Here is a 24,335-nt window from a genome sequence, read left to right as displayed (position 1 = left end):
GCGTACAACTGCCTGCTCCTTCACGTGTCCACTTTGGTCCTCTCTCTGGGTCTCTGCTGTTTGCTGACATGCTGTGTCTTCTCTCACTTGATGGGCCTCTGCGTTTCCCACCCCCCCCCCCCCTGCAGCCCTCTACTCAGCCTCTCTCTCTGTGTGTGTGTTTCTATGTACAGTCATTGACCCACCTCCATCCCCCTTCACTCTCCAAGCTTAGAAGAAAAACATCCAAACACTTGAGCATCAGCATCCCAAGTTTATTCTCCAGCAGCTGTGGCCGGGCGGAAGAAGGGGCACGGAGAGTCCCGAGAGTGGCAGGCATTTGGGTAGAGGTGGGGTTCCGAGCAGGACTGGAGGAGCCATGCGGTGATGGTGATGGGTCTAGGGGTGGGGGAGCCTAGGACAAAAGCTGACGGAGAACAGGGGCGGGGAATATCTTCCATACGTCCCAGGAATCCCTAGAGCGCAGGACAGGAGCACTGGAGCAAGGGGGCACAGCCTCCCACTTACTCCGGAACTGGAGCGGAGGTGGGTGGGGCCTCGGAGGTGGGGGGATGTTCTGGAATCCTAGTCTAGAACAGCCCACCCCATGAGACTATTTCCCAGGAAGAAGAAGGAAAAACAAAACGAAACAGAAAAAGGAGAATTGGGATGGTGTTGACGGTTCTGTAAGTTGATGAAACAGAGTCCAGGACGCTCAGGCAGGTCAGAATCTAGGGCTCAACAGCAGCAGAATCTAGCACACGGTAAGGCTCTAGAGATCGCATTGGGAGTACGGAATGCCAGGAACGCTTGTGCGGGGCGGCTAAAACCCGGGGGGTGGGGCAGAGGCCAGAACGCCGGGGAGCCAGATCTAGAATTGGAAAGGGGGGTGGCATGGTGAGGCGAAGGCCAAGGCCGGGGTGGAGGAGGGAGCCGTGGGGACGCCTGGTGGCGGCAGGTGGGATTACATGACTGGCACAGGCGTTGGGCTGATAGGGCTGCGGGCATCCGGGTGCACGAAATCGGGGTTGACATAGGTGAAGCCCTGGAACTCGGCCTGGTCGATGCTGGCCAGAACCAGGCGGTCAGGGGGGGTCAGCGCCGGGGCCGCCCGAGTGAAGAACTTGTCGAAGTTCTCGCCGCTGCGGCCACACTGTGGGAAACACCGGGAGGGAAACATGAAGAGTCAGAACGCAATGCGTGGCTGATCCACCCTCTTAGGGGCCAGCGTGGTGTTCCCGGGAGGGGACTGACCGGGCGGGGTCTGAACGGAGGCGCGATCTCTAATCGTTCCAGCCTGTCCCAGTCGATCCAGCGGAAAAAGCCGTGAGCACGGATGGTGGGCTCTCCATCGGGGCCTGAGCCCAGGCGCTTGGCCGGGTGCTTGGTGAGGAACTGCAGGGAACACAGAGAGAGACGGACAGACAGACAGTGTCCCAGACAAGGAGGCCCAGAGAAAGACGGGGGTGGAGGAGGGGGGGAAGACCAGGAAGGAGGAATAGGGAGAGACAAGCACAGAGTTCCAGAAAGAGAAGAACCAACAGTGGGGGGGGGGGGGGGCGGGCGGGCGGTGGGAGGGTGCAGAGATGGGGGGGGAGGGTGCAGAGATGGGGTGGGATGGAGAGAGGGAGAGAGAAAGAGGAGAAGGGGGGATAGATGAGATGGGGTAGATGAAACTCAAACCCAGAGACCCAGGGACAGACAAAGAAAGGAGCAAGATCGGGGTGTGAAGGTGTGAGCGGCAGAGAAACCCAGAAAGAGAGGAAGACGATCCGGAAAACATCCCAGAGGGAAAGCGGCAGAGAAGGAGAAGGTGGGAGAGAGAAGACCCAGAGAAAAGGGGGAACAGAGACCCAGAAAGAGGGGAAAGACTCAGCGGGGAGAACAGAGAAGGAAGGAGGAGATAGGAGGAGAGAGAAGGGAGAAGATGGGAAGGTGTGGGGGAGACGGAAGCCCACAAAGAGAGGAGGGTGGAGACCCAGGAAACAAGCACCCAGAGAGAGGGATGAAGACCCCATATGAAGGAGGAGACTCAGAGAAAGGGGAAGATGGAGACCCAGAGAAAGAAGACGAGAGAGACCCAGAAGGAGGGTTGTGTGTGTGTGTATGTGTGTGTGTGTGTGTGTGTGTGTGTGAAGGGGGTTTGTTGAGAAGGTAATAGAGTCCCAGAAAGAAGAGGGCGAAGATGGAAAAGGTGAACAGAGATCCCGAAAGACACAGAAAAAGAAAAAAACAAGGCAATAACACAGAAAGCCCCATCATGTGCAGATGGAGGCAGGGGAATGGGACAAAAGCCGAGAGAGAGATGTGGTCAGCGAGACGTGGAGACAGGAGCTCGAAGCAGAAGCCTGCTAACATCTGCTGTAGGCTAGGTTCCTTCCCCTGCCTTAGCGCCCCAACCCCGGAGGAGGAGACGGTGGCTCCCAGAGTTTCGGTGACTTGCCCCAGATCCCACAGGAGGAAACGTGGCAGGAGTTAGGTTCGACTGATCCGCTTGGCTCAGCGCTGCCTGCCCCGAGCTGTGGGGCGGCGGGGGGAAACACAGGACAGGGTAGAGGCCTCCCTTGGACTGCCTGGGGCAGCAAGGCAGGGTGTGATTGTTCTAACAAGATCGGTGTGCTATATAAGCTTTTTCAGCAGATGGGAGTAAAACGACTTGAGGAGTGGGAGCCTTCTCCTAATGTGCAGAGACACTGCGTGGGCAGTCCTGAATGGCAGCCGTGGGGTGTGTGGGTGCTGGGCCTGGAGAATCTGGAAGTCAGGGGGCTCTCACCCCCTTGCAGATGGCCACAGCTTCCCGGGAAAGCGACTTGGGGTAGGTGACAGTTTGTTCCATGATTGCCTGAAACAGCTCCTCCTCGTCTTCTCCATCAAAGGGGGGCTAAGAAAGTAGAGGCGTTAAAGCGTCAGAGGCCTGACTACCCGGCCCCACCTTCTTGCCCTCACTGCCCACCACAAGCAGAGCCTGCCCCGGGCGGGGGGGTGGGGGGGGGCAATTGCTAGAGAAAAAGGTGACCAGACCGCCAAAGCTATGTCTTTCCCACTCTCAGAGGCTCTTGTTTTCTATCTCAGATGCTTCAGCTCCCTGCACCTCTTTGATGGTCTGCCTCTCTTCATCTGCTATGTAAATCAGCAAGGTGTTAATTAGGCAATGTGTCATTTAAATAGAAGAGAGAAAAACTGTAGGAAAAAGCTGTAAAAGCACTTTCTTGGCTGGATGAGTGGCCTCCAGTCTTCTCGGATTTGGAAAAGCAGTATCCAGACACAGATTCTAATGTGGGGTCTAGGTAGTCTGTTTCTACAACTGAGTGGGGCGTCCTTGAATTTGGATGGGAAAAAAACGCGCATCCTTATTTTTTGGAATCTAAAATTGAAATTCAGCCTTATAAATGTAGGAAAGAAACCCCAGCAGTAGTAGTTGTGACTTTATCACTGATGGAAATCACTGATATTTTCTTATCATATAAGAGTTGCAGATATCTCAAAAAAAAAAAAAAAAAAACAACCAGTCATTTCTACTTTAAAATTACTGACAGGCCTTCCACTTCCTATTCCTGTGAGATATTACTATTTAATACCATTTAAGTCATTAGTAGGAAATCACATGTAAGTCCATATTCTAATACCCTTAGACAACCATACACATTTAAGTTAAATTCATTTACGTGGTTAAATTAGATTCATTTAAGCCTTTAACATTTTGATAGCCAGATTTCAATATCATTGACTTCTTATGTAATGCTATTGTCTTATTTCATGTATTTAAAAGCACTGTTCTGAGAAAGATCCAAGACACAAAAGGGGGAAAGAACCCCTAGCCTGTGGAAAGTTACTGTTTCAGAACCATGGAGAGCTCTCTTCTATTTGACGGCCTTCCCCATGGCTTCCTACACTCAGCCTAAAGACATCCCTTCCTGACCTGCTCCTGCTGAGATAGGCCATGTAACAGGCGGCACCCTTCCGTGTTGCCTTTAGCCAAACCAGCCTCTCCCCAGCGTCTCTTACCTGTCCCGCCAACATCTCATAGAGCAGAACCCCAAAGGACCACCAATCAACAGACTTCCCGTAGGGTTGGTAGGCAATGATCTAGAAAGGGAGGAAGGTGAGAAACTGTCATTCATGTTTTAAGAAACACAAGTGGGCCCCTCTAGCATCACCACCTGGAAACCCTACCCAACTTTAAATGGTTTCAGCACAAACTTTTCCCACTCAGAATGCTTTGGCTCCATCCTTTGGAACGTTTGAGAAGCAGATTCTACCTACTCAGAACATTCCTCTGGTTCCAATATAAAGACGATTTAAGCACTAAGTTGCAAGTTCCGCCCACCCTCTAGAATATCTAGATAATTGAACTCTCTCCTTACAATGTCAGGTGCACAGCACAGAGCTTCAGAGACCAGAGTCTTAAATCTGGACACATACCAGATTCTTGACTGTTTAAAGATAGTTGTTGCCAGCCCTGAAGAATTCCAGCCACAACAGACCAGAGTCAGAGGCAGGAAGGTGTGTGTATTTTTCAAAATCTTCCCAGGTGATGCTGATCAGCAGCTATGTTTTGAGACCATTGGCACTGGTTACTCAGGCAGTAGCACCGAGTCACCAGGAAAGATCAGAGACACCAACATCAACCCCACCTCTCCCAGGGAGAAAAGTCGGGACCTGCTCTTCCTCTGCTTATATACAGTCAGACCATTAGCTCCACCCCCCAACAACGAGCAGATTCTTGCCCACTTGAAATATTCAGGGGGCAGCCTCCACAAGCCTCATGTTCTAGTGGGATGGGCCCCACCCCCTCAGAGTACACTGGGACTCTTCCCCCAGCTTCTTAGAACGGTCCAGTAATAGGTCCTGTTCTCCAGAATCCCTAAAGGGGGTCCTGCTCTTTCAGAACATTCACCCACAAGTCCTGCCCACTTTGCCTATTTAGAGACCCAGCCCTGCCCACTTACAACACTCACACAGTTGGAACAGTCCATGACTCCCGTGGAGACCCCGGGGTCAGTTCCCCACATTACGAACACTAGCCCCCCAGGCATTATCCACGCAGCGAGCGTGGAAAGCGCTAAGAGCAGCGGAGGTGGGGCTACCTCGGGGGCTATGTAGTCCGGGGTCCCGCAGAAGGTGCGCGTGGTGCTCCCAGGAAAGACGTTCTCCTTACACATGCCGAAGTCGGTGATTTTGATGTGCCCTTCGGCATCCAGCATCACATTGTCCAGTTTCAGATCCCTGCGGGTGGGTTGGGGTGGAGTGGGTAGGAATTGCAGGAAGGGGAAGAGTTCAGCAGCCTGGAGCCGTGAAGTTCGAATCCCTTCCCTTCTAGGGGGTCTGATTCCCTCCACTGAAAACCCGGGAACTGCTCACCGATAGATAATGCCCTGGTTATGGAGGAAGAAGAGGCCGATGGCGATTTCTGCGGCGTAGAACCTGGACGAGGGGACGGGGGGTCAGGAGGCTAGAGGCAGGACACCGCTCCCTTCCGCTTTACCCCCACCCACCTCTCTTGGCCAAGACTTACGCTGCGTGGGGTTCCTTAAACTTGCCCAGCTGTTGAATGTGGTACATCAAGTCGCCCCCGGTGACATACTCCATCACAAAATACAGGCGATCCTGGGGAGGGGGTGGACGGGGGCTTAGAGGCAAGGGCACGCCCACCAGGGGAGGGAAACGTCCATTACTGCCCACTCCAGACCAACGTGGAAGGCTCTGGGCCCATGCAATCAGAATTCCAGAGCAACTGTCCACGCCTACCCGCCATCACAGAATGTCCACCCACTCCATCCTCTGTTACTCTGAACTGTCGGGTGTTCCCCTCCTCCCTTTCCCGGATTTAAGATTGAGGTCCACCGTTTGCTTGAAATTTCAGAGAAACTGAAACCTCTTTCCATATCCACTCACTCACACATGCAGTCTTGGCCACCTGCTAGGGACCAAAGCTGTTCAGGCTTCACTTGCGAATGATACTAATTTTTAAATTATTTTTTAATTTTTGGCTGCACCTTGCCGGCTTGCAGGGATCTTAATTCTCCAACCAGGGATCGAACCCAGGCCCCCTGCAGTGGAAGTATGGAGTCCTAACCACTAGACCAGAAAGGAATTCCCAATACTAATTAAAATAAAAAAAAATCCAGGAAGCTGGCTACGCCCACTCAGAGCTCTTCAAAGTAGAGTCACGCCCTCTCTAACCTCTGACAGTTTTGACTTGTTGTCCCATTTCAGTCTTCGGAAACGCCTTATTTCTGATGACTCCTTAACTAAGAACCCACGAGTGACAGCCTCATCACGCAGAGCCCAGTTGTAGGCAAGCTCACTCAGGAGACGTTCTCCACGCACTCCTTTACTCCAGAAACACCCACTCAACCCCTAGGGAGTTCAGGCCACGCCCCCTCAGGCTCCCAGACCTCTGGCCACGCCCTCCACGCCCCTTGCGTGCTGGCCACACCCACTGAGGAGCCAGCCACGCCCCTTCAGAGTCCACCGAGCTCTTCTGCCCTCCCCCAAACTCAAGATTCTCAAATCCAGTGCTGAATGCATCTAGGGGGCTGGTGGGGGGTGAAGATGAGGCAGGGCCCCTGAGCCAGCCTGGGGCCCTATCCTTTCGCACCGGGGTCTGGAAGGTGGAGTGAAGCTGGGTGAGGAAGTGCGGCCGGCCTCCGGGGCCTCGGCCCCCCAGGGCCAGCACACGTTTCTCCACCAGGGTGCAGTCCACGTCGTCATCCTGGACGATCACGTCTTTCTTCAGGATCTTGATGGCGTAGAGCTCATCGGAGCCCCGGCGCTCGGCCAGCATCACCTAGGGACAGAGGCCTAGTCCATCTTGGGAACCCAGAGCGCTGGTCCCTAGCCTTCCCTTTCAAGCAGACAAAGAAACAGAATCCCGGGTGCCCCCTCTCACTCTCGGGGGACCAGGTGACCTGATGTCGTCAGCCACTCCTTCAGGGCAAGTATCCACATCTTTAGGCCTTTTCTCTCCAGGAACTCAAGAGGCCCCATCAAACCATCTTTGGGGCTCAGAAGCCTAGTTTCCCCCCAACCCTGATTTCATCTCTAAGAAACTTGACCCCTCCCCCAGACATCCACCCCTTCCCCCAGAGCCCCAGGAACCCAACCTTCCCAAAACTGCCTTTTCCTAGAACCATGAGGAAGCTGAAGTCGGAGATGTGCAGTCGTCCAGGGCTGGCCCCAAAAAAACAGCGCTTGGAGTCGGTGGGACTGGGGGATGGGGAGGGGATAGGAGACGAAGAGGGACCCGTCCGCACCCTCTGCGAGAAAGGGGAGACATGCAGAGTTAGTCAGACCCCGGAAGGGGATAAGGGGGTGCCCCTCAGAGAGACAGCATCCAGGGAAAAAAGGGAAGGGGAGAGAGACAAATGGAAAGATGGAGAAAGAAGAAATGCTGTTTCCACACCCATCTTTGGTTTAGGGACTTTTCTGACTTCCCATAGCCTGCAGGTTTTATTGGGCTTTCTTTGTGGCTCAGACAGTAAAGAATCTGCCTACAATGTAGGAGACCTGGGTTTGATCCCTAGGTCAGGAAGATCCCCTGAAATGGCAACCCACTCCAGTATTCTTGCCTGGAAAATCTCATGGACAAAAGGGGCTGGCAAGCTACAGTCCATGGGTTCGCAGAGTTGGACATGACTGAACAGTTAACACTAGACTTCCCAGGTGGCACTAGTGGTAAAGAATCTGCCTGACAATGTGGGAGACATCAGAGATGTGAGTTCGATCCCTGGGTCGGGAAGATCCCCTGGAGGAGGGCATGGCAACCCGGTCCAGGATTCTTGCCTGGGAAATCCCATGGACAGAAGAGCCTGGCAGGCTTCAGTCTCAAAGCGTCAGACACAACTGAAGAGACTCAGCACGCTTGCCTGGAGAGTTTGGTATTCAGCTAGCACTTAGACAGCTTACTATATGCCATCAATCCTCCCCATCAGCACCACCACCCGATCTCCCATCTTAGAGAAGCTAAGTAACTTGCCCAAAGTCACGCAGCAGGTAAAAAGCAGAGCCAGCAATCAAAACTCATTAATGCCAGCGACTGTCTCCCTCCTTTGTGCTTCTCCACCATCACCCAGCAGGTGGCTTGGGTCTGGAGCCGAGTGCTGAATGCAGGTCCTGTACTTCTAACTTCAGAGCACATCCAGCACCTGAACACGCTTACCATAATTGCCTCCCTGGGCCAAGCCACCAGGAACTCACCTCGACCTCCACGACGCCTTCTTCCTCCTCCTCCCGTCAGCTCTCGACACAGAGGCAGTCCTTGTGTCCAAACCAAAACCATCTCGGGCCACCTTTTGTGGCCTCCCATCTCACTCGGTCTATTTATTACTTAAAAAATGAACTTATTTAGGTGTGCTAGGTCTCAGCTGCGGCACATGGGATCTAGTTCCCCGACTAGCGATTGAACCCAGACATTGCTGGCTTGCTCCCACCTCAGGGCCTTTGCATGTGACTGTCCCTCCACTGGGAACGCTCTCCGCTATCCTTACGGCTCACTGTTTCATTTCCTTTATGTCTTTGCCCAGTGGTCACTTTCTCGGTAAAGCCTTTCCCGCTTATTGTAAAATCTCACAGAACAGCACTCCCTATCTTTAGCGCTTGTTTTTCTCCATAGTCATTCATCATTGTCTAACACAGGATCATCAACGCCTTTATTTTGTTTAATGTCTTCCTCCCAGGAGAGCAGGAGTGTATTCTTTTCCCCCCTCTCTTCTTGTTTGCTGCTATATCCCCAGTGATTAGAACCATGCCTGGTACACAGAGGGCTCAAGTAAAAATATGCTGTTTTGAAAGAAGCAATGACAGAGTTAAAATGTTAGTCGCTCAGTCATAGCCGATTCTTTGGGACCCCGTGGACTGCAGCCTGCCAGACTTCTCTGTCTGTGGAATTCTGCAGGCAAGAATACTGGAGTGGGTTTGCCCTTCTCTTCTCCAGGGAATCTTTCCCACCAGGGGTCAAACCTTCGTCCCCTGAGCTGCAAGGCAGACTCTTTACTGTCTGAGCGACCAGGGAAGAGAGAGAGAGGGCACGTGTTCCTTCCTTGGCCTGGAAATCTGTCCTCCTTCTCCTTTACCCTGGGAATCCTGTACTTCCCGTTGATGAAGTTTTTCTCTGACTTTCTCAGGTCTTGCCAGAGGTTTAGGAGTCCCCAGTGCCCGAGGCCATCTCCATGATCGAATATATTCCTTCTCTATCTGTAACTTTCATTGAAAGAGGAGCTCCCCAGGGAATGGCCTGATTCTACTCCCAGAATAGGGCTTGACTTATGTAAAACTTCAGGAAATAGGTGTTCAGGAAGTGAAAAAAAAAAAAAAAACAATGGAGGAGAGAAAGGCCACAGTGAGAAATGGACAGAAAAACTCAAGGAGCAATTCAGGTGTCCCTTCCTCAGGAAAATCCTCCTTGATCACCTCCCCTGGGCCCTGCCAGACTGGGTTAACCTCTGTGCTTCTTGGGTGCCCTGGTAGTTTACTCGCTAAGTCGTGTCCGACTCTTGCGACCCCAGGGACTGTAGCCCGCCAGGCCTTCTCTGTCCATGGGATTCTCCAGGCAAGAATACTGGAGTGGATTGCCATTTCCTGCTCCAGGAGATCTTCCCGACCCAGGGATTGTCCTGGGCAGGAAACCTGTGAAACTGAAAGCCCCGCAGACACACCAGGCTCTTTCGGCCATGCCCTTGGGAATTCCTCAGCCGCCTTTGGCTTTTCCAGTTCACAGGCTGATTCTGTTCTGGGGGTGGCCCTGCACGGTCCTCATCCAACAAGAGAGGGTCCTTAGGGGCCACTCGCGGGGGGACACACCCACAAAGTCAGGAACAGAGAAGGGCCTGGGTCTGCAAGAGCCCCTTTCCTGAACCTTTCCAGGGTGGAATGACAGATGCTACTGGCCGCCTCATGGAGAGGTGCACAGTGGGGTGGGGGGCTGGGGGATTGTGGGCCCATCCAAGGCCAGTTGGAAGACTTCACTTCATACATACAAGGCTTGGCTGAGAGAGCACCGGATGCTATGGTTCCACACAAGTCACTAGACACAGAGTCACAGAGGCTGGGTAAGGCCTTGGTAAGATCCTGACCTTTGCTCCCCAAGGTTGATTCAGCCCAGAGGGGAGTCAGGGCACGATGGAAGCTCCCCAAGGGTACTAGTAGCAGCAGGGTCACCGGGATCCTCCCATTGGCTGTGCTCCTACCATCCCCCACAACAGTAACACTGAAGACTGCAATGCGATCGGCATAAAGACACTTGCCTTGGGAGCTGCAGGTGGCAGAGAGGACCCTATTTTGGATCTGTATCCCCTAGAGCTCTGCTCCTCCTCCAGGGCCAGGAAGAAACAGAAGTGTAGCCACAGAATCCGAGAACCACAGGCCCAGAATGACGGGCCACAGAATTCCAGAGCCAGGCCCCACAGTCCATGGAATGCCAGAAACACAGGACCCAGAACTGATAGCTACAGGGCCCCAGAGCCTCAGGACTGTGGGCCCTTGAATCTAAGGAATCTGTGATGCTGTCCCTACCTTGGGGAGTTGCCTGAGGGTCAGACTGACCTCCAGAGTGCTCCGATTACTCAGCAAACACAAGACCTAGGTATGGTATGCGTTCCACCCACGCGTGTGGAAATGCAGACAGATATGAGAGGGATGAGATACAGACCACGGGACTGAAGCTGCCTCCAACCCAAGCCTCTGGCTCTTCTCACCTCGTATAGTTCCAACGGGTAGTTACAGGCCTGAGGGAGAAGAAAGTCAGAGTCAGAGCCTCCTGGGAGTGGTAGGCGACGGCCCTGAAGCAGGGGAGAGGGGCCCCCCGACCCCCAAGCCATGGGGATAGATGTGTGTGCGTGTTAGTTGCTCAGTCGTGTCCGACTCCTAGTGACCCCACGGACTGTAGCCCACCAGGCTCTTCTGTCCATGGGGTTCCCCAGGCAAGAGTACTGGAGTCGGTTGCCATGTCCTCCTCCAGGGGATCTTCCCGACCCAGGATTGAACCCGCCTCTCCTGTTTCCTGCATTGGCAGGAGGGTTCTTTACCACTAGCGCCACCCGCCACCCGCCACCCGGAAGTCCTGGGGATGGATAGGAATTCTAATTCCTAGCACTCCCTTAGAAAAGCAGAAAGGACTCCAGGGTCTTCTGGGAATTTTCGTCCCCGGACCAGTGGGCAAGCAGTGATGGAGTCTGGGGAAGGCCAGCTCTGAACTGTGGGAGGCTGCGCTCCCCGGGGTTTGGAGGCTGGGGAAGCTGGGGTCTGGGTACCTCGAACTTCTGGAGGAGGTTGCAGTTGTCGGCGTCAGCCACCGGCACATTGTAATACTCGCCCTCCTCCTGGTTCAGTAACTTGTACCTGACATACAGACGGAGACCAGAGCGGGAGGGAGGGGGGAGGTTGGGAAGACGGATGGGGCGGGGGGGGGGGGGCACCCAAGGGAGAGGCAGAGACATCAGAAGGGGGGAAGAGATGGAGAGACGCAGATAGCTAAAGAAACAGTGAGATAAGAAAGGAGGGACGGGGGGACGGGGGGGCGGGGGGGGGGGAGGATAAAACAGCCCAGGGAGGCCGAGATGATGGCGTCTGGGCGGAGAGGGACCACACCCCCGGGATGGAGGCGCGGATGTCGGCGCCGAGCCCCGCCCCCGTCCGCCCCTCACCAGCCGTCCACCGGCGCCTTGAGCAGCTCCGAGACGCCGAAGGACATGGCGCCCATGAAGTCGTTTCGGGAGGTCCGGTCCCAGTCCCACACCTCCACGCTGAGCCGGCGCTCCACGTCCCCCGGCTTCAGGTTGCTGCGGGGAGAGCGGGGCGCAGTGAGGGGCCAGCTCGTGGCTCTCCGACCTCCGCATCCTGGATGCTGGAGGAGCCCGCGAACCTCCTGAGCTGGGGCCCCTTTCCTGCTCTGCCGAGTGTCTTCCCACCCCTGGTCCTCCCGAAGAGGCTCCCTCTCCCTGCCTGGGGCCAAAGTCAACCTAGACGGCTTTCTCAGTCCCCTCCCTGGTCTTCCGCATCCCTGCCTCTGGGCTTTTCTCTCCGGATCTCTCCTATTCTCCCTCCAGAACCGTCCTTCTGTCTTTCCCTTAGCTGGCTTCTCTTTCTCTTCCTGCCGCCCACCTATCACACCCCGCCCCATGCCGTCTGTGTCTCTCCCTGGGTTTATGTTTCTTTCTCTGAGTCTCAGGGTCTGCCTAATCTCTCTGATCTCTGTCTTAGCTCACCTTCTGTGTCTTCATCCCTCTTCCTCAGTCACTTCATTTTCTCCGCCCACCGCCTTCTTCTCCCTTTGCAGGACTCCTCCTATCCTAACACCTGCCCTCTGTAGTCTTGTGGGCCACTAGGACTCTCAGATCGTTCTTTGTTAGTCATCACCGGGCCTCCCCTGCACCCGAGACTCACAACACAAAGGTCTCGTTCCACACAGGGTTTAGCGTGGCTTTCACCGTGCGGGTCTTCTGTTTGGTCAAATTCCGAGGGTCTGGGATGAGCTTCAGCTTCACATAGGGATCGGAGAGACCATTGGGGTCCATTGGGATGAGGTTCCGGGCCTCGCCAACTGAGGGGGGAGGTGAAGGAGGGCAGATGGGGTTAAGATCCAGGGAGAGGCCCCGGAGCCTTCCCCCCGGCCAGCAGTCACCAATTCCAATCTCTCAACTTCCTCTTCCGTGACCCATGTGTTTTGTTTCCTTTTCTTTTTCTTTTTTAAAAAATCTTTTACTTCTCCACCCAGAAGATGGGGTATGAAGCCCTTTCCCCAGCCAGTGACCCAGAAATCAAATCCAAAGCCCCTGGCTCCCTTAGGATCCTGGCCCTATCACCAGTGCATGCATGCTAAATTACTTCAGTAGTGTCTGACTCTGCGACCCCAAGGACTGTAGCCCGCCAGGCTTCTCTATCCGTGAGTTTCTCCAGGCAAGAATACTGGATTGGGTTGCCATGCCCTCCTCCAGGGGATCTTCTCAACTCAGGGATGGAACCCGGGACTCTTGTGTCTCCCATACCACTTGGGAAGCCATATAGTAAACCGGAGCCTCACTTGGGACCAGTTATTCACTCCTCTGCACCCGCCTCCACCCCCAGGACCGTGATGCCTAGAACAGCCATCACGAGAGGCAAGGCTGGAGACCAGGGGCCTCGAGCAGAAAGGGGCATGGCCGCGTGGCGCTCAGCCTGTGCAGGCGGGGTCAGCAGTGTGGGCGTGACCTTCGCGAGGGGGCGTGGCTTTCCTGGATCGGTGAGAGTGGGCAGACAGTTCGGGTGGACTCGACCCAGTCTCTGGGAAGAAAGGGGCGGGGCCAGGCGAGGAGGCGGGGTCTCACCCGTAATGTGGATCTCATCGGAAGTGGGCGCCCGGATCTCCAGCTGCAGGCGCCCCCGGCGCTCCGTGTGGTCCACGCCGCACAGAGAGGGCACGCTGCGCACACAGCGCCGGTGCACGTTCATCTCGCAGCCTGGTTGGGGTGGGCGGGGACAGAACTGGAAGGTGGGACTGTGGGTCTCGCCTTTAACTCCAGAATCCACTTCCCCTCCTCCACTCCCCCCACCACCACGCGCGTTACTGAGACCCAGACTCTGCGCCTTTGCAGGGGCCCCGAAGCGCGGGGCTCGCAGACTCACAAGAACACTTCATGCCCTGGTGCACCAGCCCGTAGAGCAGGGAGCCACAGTGGTCGCAGAAGGTGGGGCTGCTGTAGCTGTGCAGACGGAACTTGTGCTTGTTCCGGGGATCCTGGCGTTGGGGGAGGTCGGGAGGAGTCGGTCAGAAGCGGGGGCCAGAGGGGGTCCTGAACAAGCACCCCCCCTCCAACTCTTCAGCCCTGTTCTCCCAGGCTTCCTGCTGTTCCGCTTCACTCATTCACTCTCCAGTATTTATGGAGCACCTACTGTGTGCCTGGCACTTTTCTTGGTGCGACGACCCAGCCCCTGAGCAAAGCCAATAAAAACTGCAGTCTGTGTGGACTTTACTTTCTACTGGAGGGAGACAGAAAATGAACACGACAAATAAAATATATAGGGCCTTCCCTGGCGGTGCAGTGGTTAAGACTCTGCCTTACAGTGCAGGGGGTGCCTGTTCCATCCCTGGTGGGGGGGGGGGGGGGGGGTGGAGGCGGGGTAAGACCCACATGCCTTGGGGCCAAAAAATCAAAACCCAAGACAGAAGCAATATTGTGACAAAATTCCATAAAGACTTTAACAAATAGCCCCCATTAAAAAAATCTTAGAATATATAGTGTGAGGTATGGATATAGGTGCTCTGGACAAAGATGGAGCAGGGATGCACATTATCAGGGATGCGGGGGAGATTGAAATGTGAAATAGAGTGATCAAGGAAGGTTGTACCAACAAGGTGGAATATGGGAAGAATCTGAAGGAAGTGGAGGCTTCCAAGATCCCACAGTCCCTACCCCATAGTCTTCCACAAGCGGTTCTCTGAGGACTTGTGGGCCACCATGAACCCCGGATTATTCACGGTCAGCCTCTTTCAATGTCTGCCCAATGATGACCAGCCTTCTCTGAGCCCCTTGTGGGATGCAGACTATGCCCGGTCAGTTTTAGGGACCCAGGTATCCCAAAGATTAAGTGTAAACCACACAGCAGGGTCTGGTATGTGCAGGGTCTGGTTAAATGTGCTTGGTAGTGTTACTACCATCATTACTGCCATGGTTATTGCTAGCGATTTTATTGCGGTCCCCACATAGCCCTGGGTTTAATCAAGAGCTGGGCCATTTCCCAGTTGTGTGATTTCACGTACATGCCCAGTTTTGAGCCTCAGTGTCTTGATCTGCCTAATGGAAATAAACAATCTGTATCTTGAAGCAGTGCTTATAGCTCAATTCCAATTAAGCATGAATTTAAGACACCAGGAAAAGCATTCCTCTTTCCACCCTCAGCAATGTCTGGGTATGAAATAATTTGATATTTGCGTTTTTCTAAGCGGGCTTCCCTGGTGGCTCAGATGGTAAAGAATCTGCCTGCAGTGCGGGAGACCTGGGTTTGATTTCGGGGTGGGGGAGATCCCTTGGAGACAGCAATGGCTACCTACTCCAGTATTCTTGTCTGGAGAGTCCCATGGACAGAGGAGCCTGGTGGGCTACCATCCATGGGTCGGAAAGAGTCAGACACAAATGAGTGATGAACACTTTGGGGCTTCCCTGGTGGGTCAGATGGTAAAGAATCTGCCTGCAATGCAGGAGACCCGGATTCGATTTTCTATGAGTGCGTTGCAAGAGTTTTATAGGGTGAAAATTCAAGATCTTCTTAGGATTTTATTTTGAAGTTTAGTGGGGATTGAATTGTACTTGGGTGAGGAAAGGTGTTGGCAGTTGTGTGCTCTGAACCTCTAAAGACCTTCAGCTGGCCCGAGCTCCCAGTGTTCCTGCCACACAAAATGAGATGCTGTGGCTGAAAATTCCCAGCAGGGTACCTGACATGGGAGCTGCTGTGGTTATTCTCAGGGTGAAAGTAGCTAATAAAAAAGGAGACAGTGCTGGGGTTCCGATTAGGAAGATTAGGGTTCAAATTTTGCCTCTGCCCACGACCCGGCTGTGTGATCTTCCCTCACACCACCCTTTTGAGAAATTCAGGGAGCCTCCCCATAAAATGGGACCGTGAGTCCTCCCTGAAAGGGTTCTTGTGCAAACGGAATGCAATCATGCATCTTGAGCCCTGAGCACTTCTTAAGCCCTTGATCTGTGTTGCTGACAAGAATAAAAGCTTAATGCTTCACAGAGAAAAAAGAAAGCCAGATTCAGAGGAAAGGCCTTGTCCACACTATTTCCCTTCGTTTCCTCACCGAGAATAGTAACAATTTTACAATGATAAAAATTAGTATTTTGCCTTTTGCTACATACCAGGTATTCATACCCAAGGAGTTGGCTTATTCGGTCCTTAAAACAATCCTACCAGATAAGGGCATGGTTATTAAACCCCATTTTACAGACAAGGAACTCCAGAGGTGCAAAGAGGTAAATTAGCTTCTGGAAGGCCACAGAACCAACACGTGATGTAGGTGGCCACAGAACCAACAAGCGATGTAGGTGGGACTCAAGCCCAGGTGTCCCGGCCCAAGAGCCTCCGTTAGATGGGGCCAGGAGCAATACCTAACTTTATAAGCTGCTGAGAAGATTCATTCTTACGCTATATACAAGATCCCTGTTAAGTGCATGCAATGAGCCCTGGGTAAATCAGATGAAGTGTTTGGTGGTGCTGGAGGTGGACAGTGAAGGCAGCAAATGATACGTGTAGGTGCTGGGAGACAGTGGAGCTCAATCTATGTTCTTGGAAGTCGCGTCCTGTAAACTTCAGTTTTCTTGACCTGACAAGCTGGCAAAATGCCTCATGGACTTCCGTGGTGTGCTCTCTCTCTTTCTCAATCCGCCTCTTTCTCCATCTGCTAACCATAAAACCATCTCCAACTCTGTGTCAAACCCTGGGCTAGTCTCATGCTGCCTGACTTCACGAAACTGTCAAAACAAGCCTGGGGGCGTCTAGATTGATGCCTATCCCACACGGGAGCCCTAACTATAGGCGGCTGTTTCTCTTTTTTTGGCTGCTCTGCGTGGCATGTGGGATCTTAGTTCCCTGACCAGGGATTGAACCTGCGCCATCTCCAGTGGGAGTGTGGAGTCAACCATTGGATCAGGGAAATCCTACAGGTGGCTATTTATTAATTCAAATTAAGCAGGATTTTTTTGCGAAGAAAATGGCAACCCACTCCAGTATTCTTGCCTGGAGAATCCCATGGACAGAGAAGCCTGGCGGGTTACAGTACAAGGGGGTCGCAAAGAGCCCGACATGACTTAGCGACTAAACCAAGCAGGATTTTAAACTACCGACCCTCGGCCGCTAGCTATGGTGGTTGGCAGCTGGACGACAAAGATACAGAATGCTTCCATCACGCTGGAAAGTTCTCCAGGTCAGCACTAGATGGACAGCCCCACTTTACAGAGGGTGAAACTGAGGCTCACAGAGAGAAGCCCCAGGGCCAGACAGAGAGCGAAGGAGGGATCAGGGGTGGGCATGGAGGGTGGACAGTTCTTGTTAGCCCCTTGATGTTGGGGGTGGAGAGGAGGGAGAGAATGGTTGTCTGTATCTGTGTGTGTGTATATGGGGGACGTGTGCATGCACATATGAGTGTGCAACATGGGGGAATTTGTGTGTGTGTCTGTGTGTGCACAGGGGTCTAATATGCATCCATATGTGTGTGCACATGGGTGTCTGTGTGTGCCAGAGGGGGCGTCTATAAGTGCACATATGTGTGTGCGTGTATATGACAAGATCTCTTGGGCTTCCTTCTCTCAGTACCTGCTAAGCAGTTTCCTGTATCTACCATTTTCTATCCTAGTTTCCCTTTCTGAGTGTCTGCCCCTCCGTCTCTGAGTTTGTCTCTCCCAGTCTTTCTGGGTTCCCTTTTCCTTCCTCCCATGTTGCTGACTCTGTTCCACTGCTCTTGCTTTCTCCCCCCTCCCCCAATCTGGCTGGGTCTCTTTTTTTCTGCATCTCTGGGCGTTCTCTCTCTGTCCTATCTCAGGATCTCAGTGCTTGCATCAATTTCCCTCTCTCTGTCTCTCTCTCTGCCCCTCATCCTTCTGTTTTCTAAATCTCTTGACTCCTGGATCACAGCCGACCTCCTCCAGCGCCGAGGTCCCCTCACCCGGCCTCCTCTCTGTCCCCTACCTGGGTCCCCAGCCAGTCTCGGTCCCCTCTCACTCCCCCTTTCCAGGCCAAGGGCAGGGAATCTGGGCCAGACTAGCTCTCCCTATCTCTCCAGCCCCCCTCCCCTCCCAGCCTTAAAAATAGCAGGAGAAATTGGGACGGACGCCGAGGGGGTGAGGGCGGGGGCGCGGCCCGAGGAGGGAGAACCGGGTGTCTGGGCACTCACGTCCGTCTGGGGGCCCTTCCCAGCGCCTGGACACTCGAAGGTCACAAACTCGTGGCATCGTCGATGAACCACAAAACTGCAGACTGAAGGCGAAAATCATAGAAACCCAGAGCGGAGAGAGACCCCAGTGGACAGAAAATCAGAAAGAGGGGAGACCCGGACAGAAAGAAACCCAGGAGAGAGGGATCTCCATAGGGTTCAACACAGAGAAAATCAAAGAGACCCTGACAGGCAGAGAGAGACAGAGAGACACCGAAAGACAGAGATTCTAAAGGAGGACCCAGGGAAAGAAACAGAGATGCAGAGAATCACGGAAACAGAGAAAGACAGAGCGCCCAGTGCCTACACACAGCCAAAGACGAGACAGAGACACAGGGGCAGAGACAGAGAGGGAGACACAGAGAGGGCAAGAGATGGAGACAGAGAGGAAGCAGGATCCACGGACAGAGATTAGAAAGTGAAGAGAGAGGCAGGCAGACTAGAAGGGAGGAGACAGACAGGTCCTTCAACAGAACGGAGGGAGAGCATCAACTTGGGCAGAAGTGAGTCTAGGGGCGACGCCGGAGCCGCCCCGCTCCCTGACTCAGTCTGCTCTCAGCAGTAGCAGCTGGCACTTTAGGACTCGCCCCCCTCCCCCAGCCCCCTATCTGCCGGCCCCACCCAGCCCCCACCCGCCCATCGGTGACCCCACCCGGCCTGCCCCTTGCTAGGACGGGTGTTGTTGTCATGGCAACGGCAGTCTGGGGGGGGCTCTGACTTTGCATCTCCAGCCCCCCTTCAGCTCCCCTTTTCCAAATCTCCCTGTTCCCATGGCAACAGATTCTCCAAATATCTGTCCCCACCTGGAGCCGGCCGAGGGAGGGGCCCCCAGTGCCACCTCCGCGGTGGCCCCGCCGTCAGAGCTCCCCCCCCCCACTGCAGGCAGTGTCTCTGCCACACCCCCCTCCCCGGGCTCCCCCGCGCCTCTCTGGGGACCAGCGAACGCGCGTGCCAAGCAGCCTAGGCTGCGGGTCCCCAGCCTCCACCCTCCCGAGGGTCCCAGGAGTCCAGGTCCCCTGCTCTTACCTTGACACTGCAGACCCTGTTTTCCAATCCCCCTGTGAGAGTCAAGGATCTGAGGTCAGTGCAGAAAAGGGCGCTGGACCCCCTCTCCTCTGCGGGTCGTGGGAGGCCCGCGTACTCCCACCCCCTCCCGTCGGACCCAGGAGTCTAAACCCCAGCTAGCCTCCTCTTCTCAGGACCCCAAAATCCTGCCCCCTTCGTCCGTGTCCCTCTTCTCTCAGACCCAGGAGCCCAGGCCCCCAGCCTCTTCCTTCGGACCCGGAAGGCCAGGACCCCCGCCTCCCTCTCTCTGACCCAGGAGTGCCGGCCCCTAACCTGTGCCCAGCCTGGGGCCAGGAGGCAGGGCCGCAGCCCCCTCTTTCCTGCTCATTAAGGGTCCGCATCCCCCGGGGCCCCAGCCCCCTCCCTCACCATATGAAGTCAGTGCAGTGGCTGCAGAAGGTCGGCTGCTTGAAGAAGCGAGCGGTGAACTTGTGGCTCTTGACCTCATGGACCACCTTCTGCCTCAGAGCCCCCTTTCTGCAAAACAGGGGCCGGGGTCCGCCCTCTGAATCGCCTCCGCCGGGGCCCAGGCCGGACATGACCCCCGGAACGTAGCAGGGACCGGGATCCTGCCTGTCTGGGGAAACAGGTGGAAGGGCGACTAGCCGGAGGCTCGGCAGGACAGAAGAGCCGGCGGGAGATGCCGCGGTGGGAGTGAGAGGGGCGAGGCACCTCCAGGAGCCGAGCGCGCGGGGCCAGGAGCGGAGCCCCGGGGCGCGCCGGCTCCGCCAGGGGGAGCGAGAGCCGAGAGCACGGGCGTGGAGGAGCCGGAGGCACGGGCGGCGGCGGTGGTGGGAGCTCCGGCTCCAGCACCTGCTGAAATGTGGGAGCCCCGGGCGGGGGGAGGCGTTGCCATGACGACCGAGGGGCGGGGTTTCGGCTTAAAGGCGTCCCCCCACCTTCCTGGAGAGCCCAGGGACTATGCCCTACGTCTCCAACACACACACGTGCGCACACCCACTCCGGAGGCCGGGTGAAGGGGGGGAGGCATCCTCTGAGCTGTGTCCTGCCCCCTCCCCAATCTGGCGCGCGGCCCCTTCCCGACCCCCTTCAGGGTGCCGCGGCGACTCCTGTGAGCCCACCGCAACTCCGCTAGAATCTCCGTCTGATGTGTCTCCGTTTCATTGCACAAACTTTGTATTGATGCTAAGATCCAACGGTGAGCAGGAGGGAGTCTTGACGTCTCACTTTTTCGGATATCACCCAAGTTTCGAGTTCTCCCTCTGGGCTTCTTGTGATTTTTGTACGTCTGTGTCTCCCTCCGGGAGTGTCCCTTTCCCTCGGCCTCTGTTCCTGTATCCCTAGCTTTCTCTCTGTCTCTCTGGCTGGGTCTGGGTTCCTTCTCTTGTCTCTGAGAATTCCTGTTTTTATTTCTCTCTCTTCTTCGCTGTGTGTCTCCATCTACGTTTGTCACTCCTCCTGTGGACCACCCCCCTCCTGGGTCTTGGTGTGTCTCTCTCTCACTCCGAGTCTGTCTCCCTGAATCTCTTCTTCTCCCTCCGTCTCTGTCTCTGTGGAGCTCTGTTTCCGCTTTACTCCGTGTCTCTCTCCCTGTCTCATTCTCTATGTTCTCTTCTTTCTGGTTCTTTGCATTTCTCTCCCCTGGTCTTTGCAGATGCTTTCTCTCTGTCCCTCCCCGTTCCTCTGTGCTTGTTTCTCTCTGACCACTCTCTGACTGTGAGTCTCTATCCATTGCTGGGGGTCTCTCTCTGAATATTTAAGCCGATCTCTCTCCTTTTCCTTCTCTCCTCTCCAGCTCTATCTTTTTGTCCCTTCTTCACCCACTCTGTATGTCTCTCTGTCTCTGTGAATCCCTCTCAGCTCGGGGACGAGGGGGTGGGTGGGAGGTCTTTCCCTCCCTCCATGTCTCACTGATTCAGTCTGTCGCCCCCCGCCGGCTCTGAAATACCCTGGGCATCGCCGTCCGGGGGTTGGGAGGGTCTCTCCGAACGTTTGGCCCGGTCAGGTTTCCTCCTGTCTTCCCCTCCGTCTCCCCACCGGAGTCTCTGCCTCTCTCTGGTGGCAGTCTGTCCCTCCCCCGGCTTCAAAGCACTTCCCAGTTCCGGCTCCTTGGGGGTGGGAGGGGAGGAGAGGCAGGTTCTGTTACCAAGGGCAACCACGGCCGGGCCGGACTGCGAGGCGCAATGCACTCTGGGACTTGTAGTCTGGGCCTGCGGATCGGCTGTTCTGGCATGGCGGCTGAGAACTTTCTTTCCCGGCATGCTCCGCGAAATGGGGCGTGGCGCTGCGGCGAGCCGGGGGCGCGAGATGCCCACTGCACGTTCTCTGGGACTCGTGGGGGTCGGGGAGTCAGCGAATCCGAGTATTAAACCCCCAAAAGTGGGGGTCACTGGCTTTCCAGCCGCTTCCAGGCGTCCGCCGTCCCCCAGGATAGAGGATAGGGTGCGGGGGTGGCCCCGAAAACGGACCTAGGAACCCCACCACGCTCTGTTCTAGTTCGGCTTGGGTTCTCGAATTGCCAGCATAGCACCCTTAGTCCTACAGCTGTTCTGATGCATTCCTGAAGAGGGCCAAGCGTCGGGTGGGGAGGGAGACGCCGTTCGAGAAGGCGGGGATTGATTTAGGTCCGAATTCCGGGGTGGACAGTGGAGGCTTCTCCTCCCCAAAAGGGCGTAAGCCTGCTCTAGATAGCCCTCCCCCGCCTCCAACAGGACCCTTCCCCCTTTTGGCAGTATCTCTTCCCAATTGCTTTTGCGGCTGTAGGTGGAAAAAATGGGTTGCACGATCCTTGAATTTTCCCCCAAATCATGCTACTTATGTATTTGTGATCGTACTGGAGAAACCTGACAAGATGACCTTCTGTGGCATAGAGATTCGTGGCAGGAGTAATTCATTTGATCTTCTTGGAAGTTTTCAGTTGACCATGTGTGTCAGGCAGCTTAGCACTAAGGGTAAAATGGAGCTGAGAGTGGGAATTAAGGCAGGGTCAGATCCTGAAGGCCTTGACGGAAGGGCTTTGGTGTTACCTTTGGGCAATGTGGAGCGGAATATGGAAGGATTTGAGCACAGGAGGACAGGACCAGATCCAGATGTTGAAAGCAAGGCACCCTCCTGGGTCAAGGTGGGCTGCAGGTAGGGTAGTCCAAGGAGTAGGCTGGAACAATAGCTTGGGTGAAGCAAAACTAAAGGAACTTAGAGAATGAGACAGACATAAACAGGATTTTGTTGTTCAGTTGCTAAGTCACGTCCGACTCTTTGCGACCCCATGAACTGCAGCCTGCCAGGCTTTTCTGTCCTTCACCATCTCCAGGAGTTGGCTCAAACTGTTCTTTGAGTCAGTGATGCCATCCAACCATCTCATCCTCTGTCGGATTTAGGAAGAATACAGTGATTGATTATATTCTTTGCAGCCAAAGATGGAGAAGCTCTATACAGTCAACGAAAACAAGACCAGGAGCTGACTGTGGCTTAGATCATGAACTCCTTATTGCCAAATTCAGACTCAAATTGAAGAAAGTAAGGAAAACCACTAGACCATTCAGGTATGACCTAAATCAAATCCCTTATGATTATACAGTGGAAGTGAGAATTAGATTTAAGGGCCTAGATCTGATAGATAGAGTGCCTGATGAACTATGGAATGAGGTTTGTGACATTGTACAGGAGACAGGGATCAAGACCATCCCCATGGAAAAGAAATGCAAAAAAGCAAAATGGCTGTCTGGGGAGGCCTTACAAATAGCTGTGAAAAGAAGAGAAGCGAAAAGCAAAGGAGAAAAGGAAAGATATAAGCATCTGAATGCAGAGTTCCAGAGAATAGCAAGAAGAGATAAGAAAGGATTCTTCAGTGATCAATGCAAAGAAATAGAGGAAAAGAACAGAATGGGAAAGACTAGAGATCTCTTCAAGAAAATTAGAGATTCCAAGGGAAAATTTCATGCAAAGATGGGCTCGATAAAGGACAGAAATGGTATGGACCTAACAGAAGCAGAAGATATTAAGAAGAGGTGGCAAGAATACACAGAAGAACTGTACAAAAAACATCTTCATGACCCAGATAATCACGATGGTGTGATCACTCATCTAGAGCCAGACATCCTGGAATGTGAAGTCAATTGGGCCTTAGAAAGCATCACTACAAACGAAGCTAGTGGAGGTAATGGAATTCCTCCTGAAAACAGTTGAGCTGTTTCAAATCCTGAAAGATGATGCTGTGAAAGTGCTGCACTCAATATGCCAGCAAATTTCGAAAACTCAGCAGTGGCCACAGGACTGGAAAAGGTCAGGTTTCATTCCAATCCCAAAGAAAGGCAATGCCAAAGAATGGCTCAAACTACTGCACAATTGCACTCATCTCACATGCTAGGAAAGTAATGCTCAAAATTCTCCAAGCCAGGCTTCAGCAATACGTGAACTGTGAACTTCCTGATGTTCAAGCTGATTTTAGAAAAGGCAGAGGAACCAGAGATCAAATGGCCAACATCCGCTGGATCATGGAAAAAGCAAGAGAGTTCCAGAAAAACATCTATTTCTGCTTTATTGACTATGCCAAAGCCTTTGACTGTGTGGATCACAATAAACTGTGGAAAATTCTGAAAGAGATGGGACTACCAGACCACCTGACCTGCCTCTTGAGAAATCTGTATGCAGGTCAGGAAGCAACAGTTAGAAGTGGACATGGAACAACAGACTGGTTCCAAATAGGAAAAGGAGGACGTCAAGGCTGTATATTGTCACCCTGCTTATATAACTTATATGTAGAGTACATCATGAGAAACGCTGGGCTGGAAGAAACGCAAGCTGGAATCAAGATTGCTGGGAGAAATATCATTAACCTCAGATATGCAGATGACACCACCCTTATGGCAGAAAGTGAAGAGGAACTAAAAAGCCTCTTGATGAAAGAGGAAAGTGAAAAAGTTGGCTTAAAGGTCAACATTCAGAAAGCGAAGATCATGGCATCCGGTCCCATCACTTCATGGGAAATAGATGGGGAAACAGTGGAAACAGTGTCAGACTTTATTTTTGGGGGGCTCCAAAATCACTGCAGATGGTTACTGCAGCCATGAAATTAAAAGACGCTTACTCCTTGGAAGAAAAGTTATGACCAACCTAGATAGTATATTCCAAAGCAGAGACATTACTTTGCTGACTAAGGTCCGTCTAGTCAAGGCTATGGTTTTTCCAGTAGTCACGTATGGATGCGAGAGTTGGACTGTGAAGAAGGCTGAGCGCCGAAGAATTGATGCTTTTGAAGTGTGGTGTTGGAGAAGACTCTTGAGAGTCCCTTGGACTGCAAGGAAATCCAACCAGTCCATTCTGAAGATCAGCCCTGGGATTTCTTTGGAAGGAATGATGCTAAAGCTGAAACTCCAGTACTTTGGCCATCTCATGGGAAGAGTTGACTCATTGGAAAAGACTCTGATGC

The 24,335-nt window shown here is 53.8% G+C and overlaps 1 protein-coding gene across 1 annotated transcript; it reads right to left on the bottom strand.

Annotated features, from left to right (window-relative positions):
* Window positions 1-943: 943 nt before the first annotated feature.
* Window positions 944-19,485, bottom strand: PRKCG (protein kinase C gamma). Its single transcript, XM_052655676.1, has 18 exons — window positions 19,316-19,485; window positions 18,908-18,939; window positions 17,843-17,925; window positions 13,579-13,690; window positions 13,281-13,412; window positions 12,361-12,517; window positions 11,622-11,756; window positions 11,229-11,316; window positions 10,674-10,703; window positions 7,086-7,238; window positions 6,581-6,769; window positions 5,495-5,586; window positions 5,341-5,403; window positions 5,067-5,205; window positions 3,985-4,065; window positions 2,753-2,860; window positions 1,234-1,374; window positions 944-1,132 (listed from the first exon to the last, which is right to left on the bottom strand). Exons 1-18 carry the CDS (start codon window positions 19,483-19,485, stop codon window positions 944-946), a joined length of 2,094 nt encoding a protein of 697 aa, XP_052511636.1.
* Between the last annotated feature and the right edge of the window lie 4,850 nt (window positions 19,486-24,335).

Source organism: Budorcas taxicolor, chromosome 18 (genome assembly GCF_023091745.1).
Source record: "Budorcas taxicolor isolate Tak-1 chromosome 18, Takin1.1, whole genome shotgun sequence".
NCBI classification, from domain to species: Eukaryota; Metazoa; Chordata; class Mammalia; order Artiodactyla; family Bovidae; genus Budorcas; species Budorcas taxicolor.
This window is presented reverse-complemented; position numbering and strand designations above follow the sequence as displayed.

Coding starts and splice junctions, on each gene's coding strand:
- PRKCG (XM_052655676.1), bottom strand. CDS start 19,485: ATGTCCGGCCTGGGCCCCGGCGGAGGCGATTCAGAGGGCGGACCCCGG. Junction 13,691..17,842: donor GGAAGGGCCCCCAGACGGAC/GTGAGTGCCCAG, acceptor CCCCAACGCCAG/GATCCCCGGAACAAGCACAA. Junction 5,206..5,340: donor AACCAGGGCATTATCTATCG/GTGAGCAGTTCC, acceptor ACCCACCCGCAG/GGATCTGAAACTGGACAATG.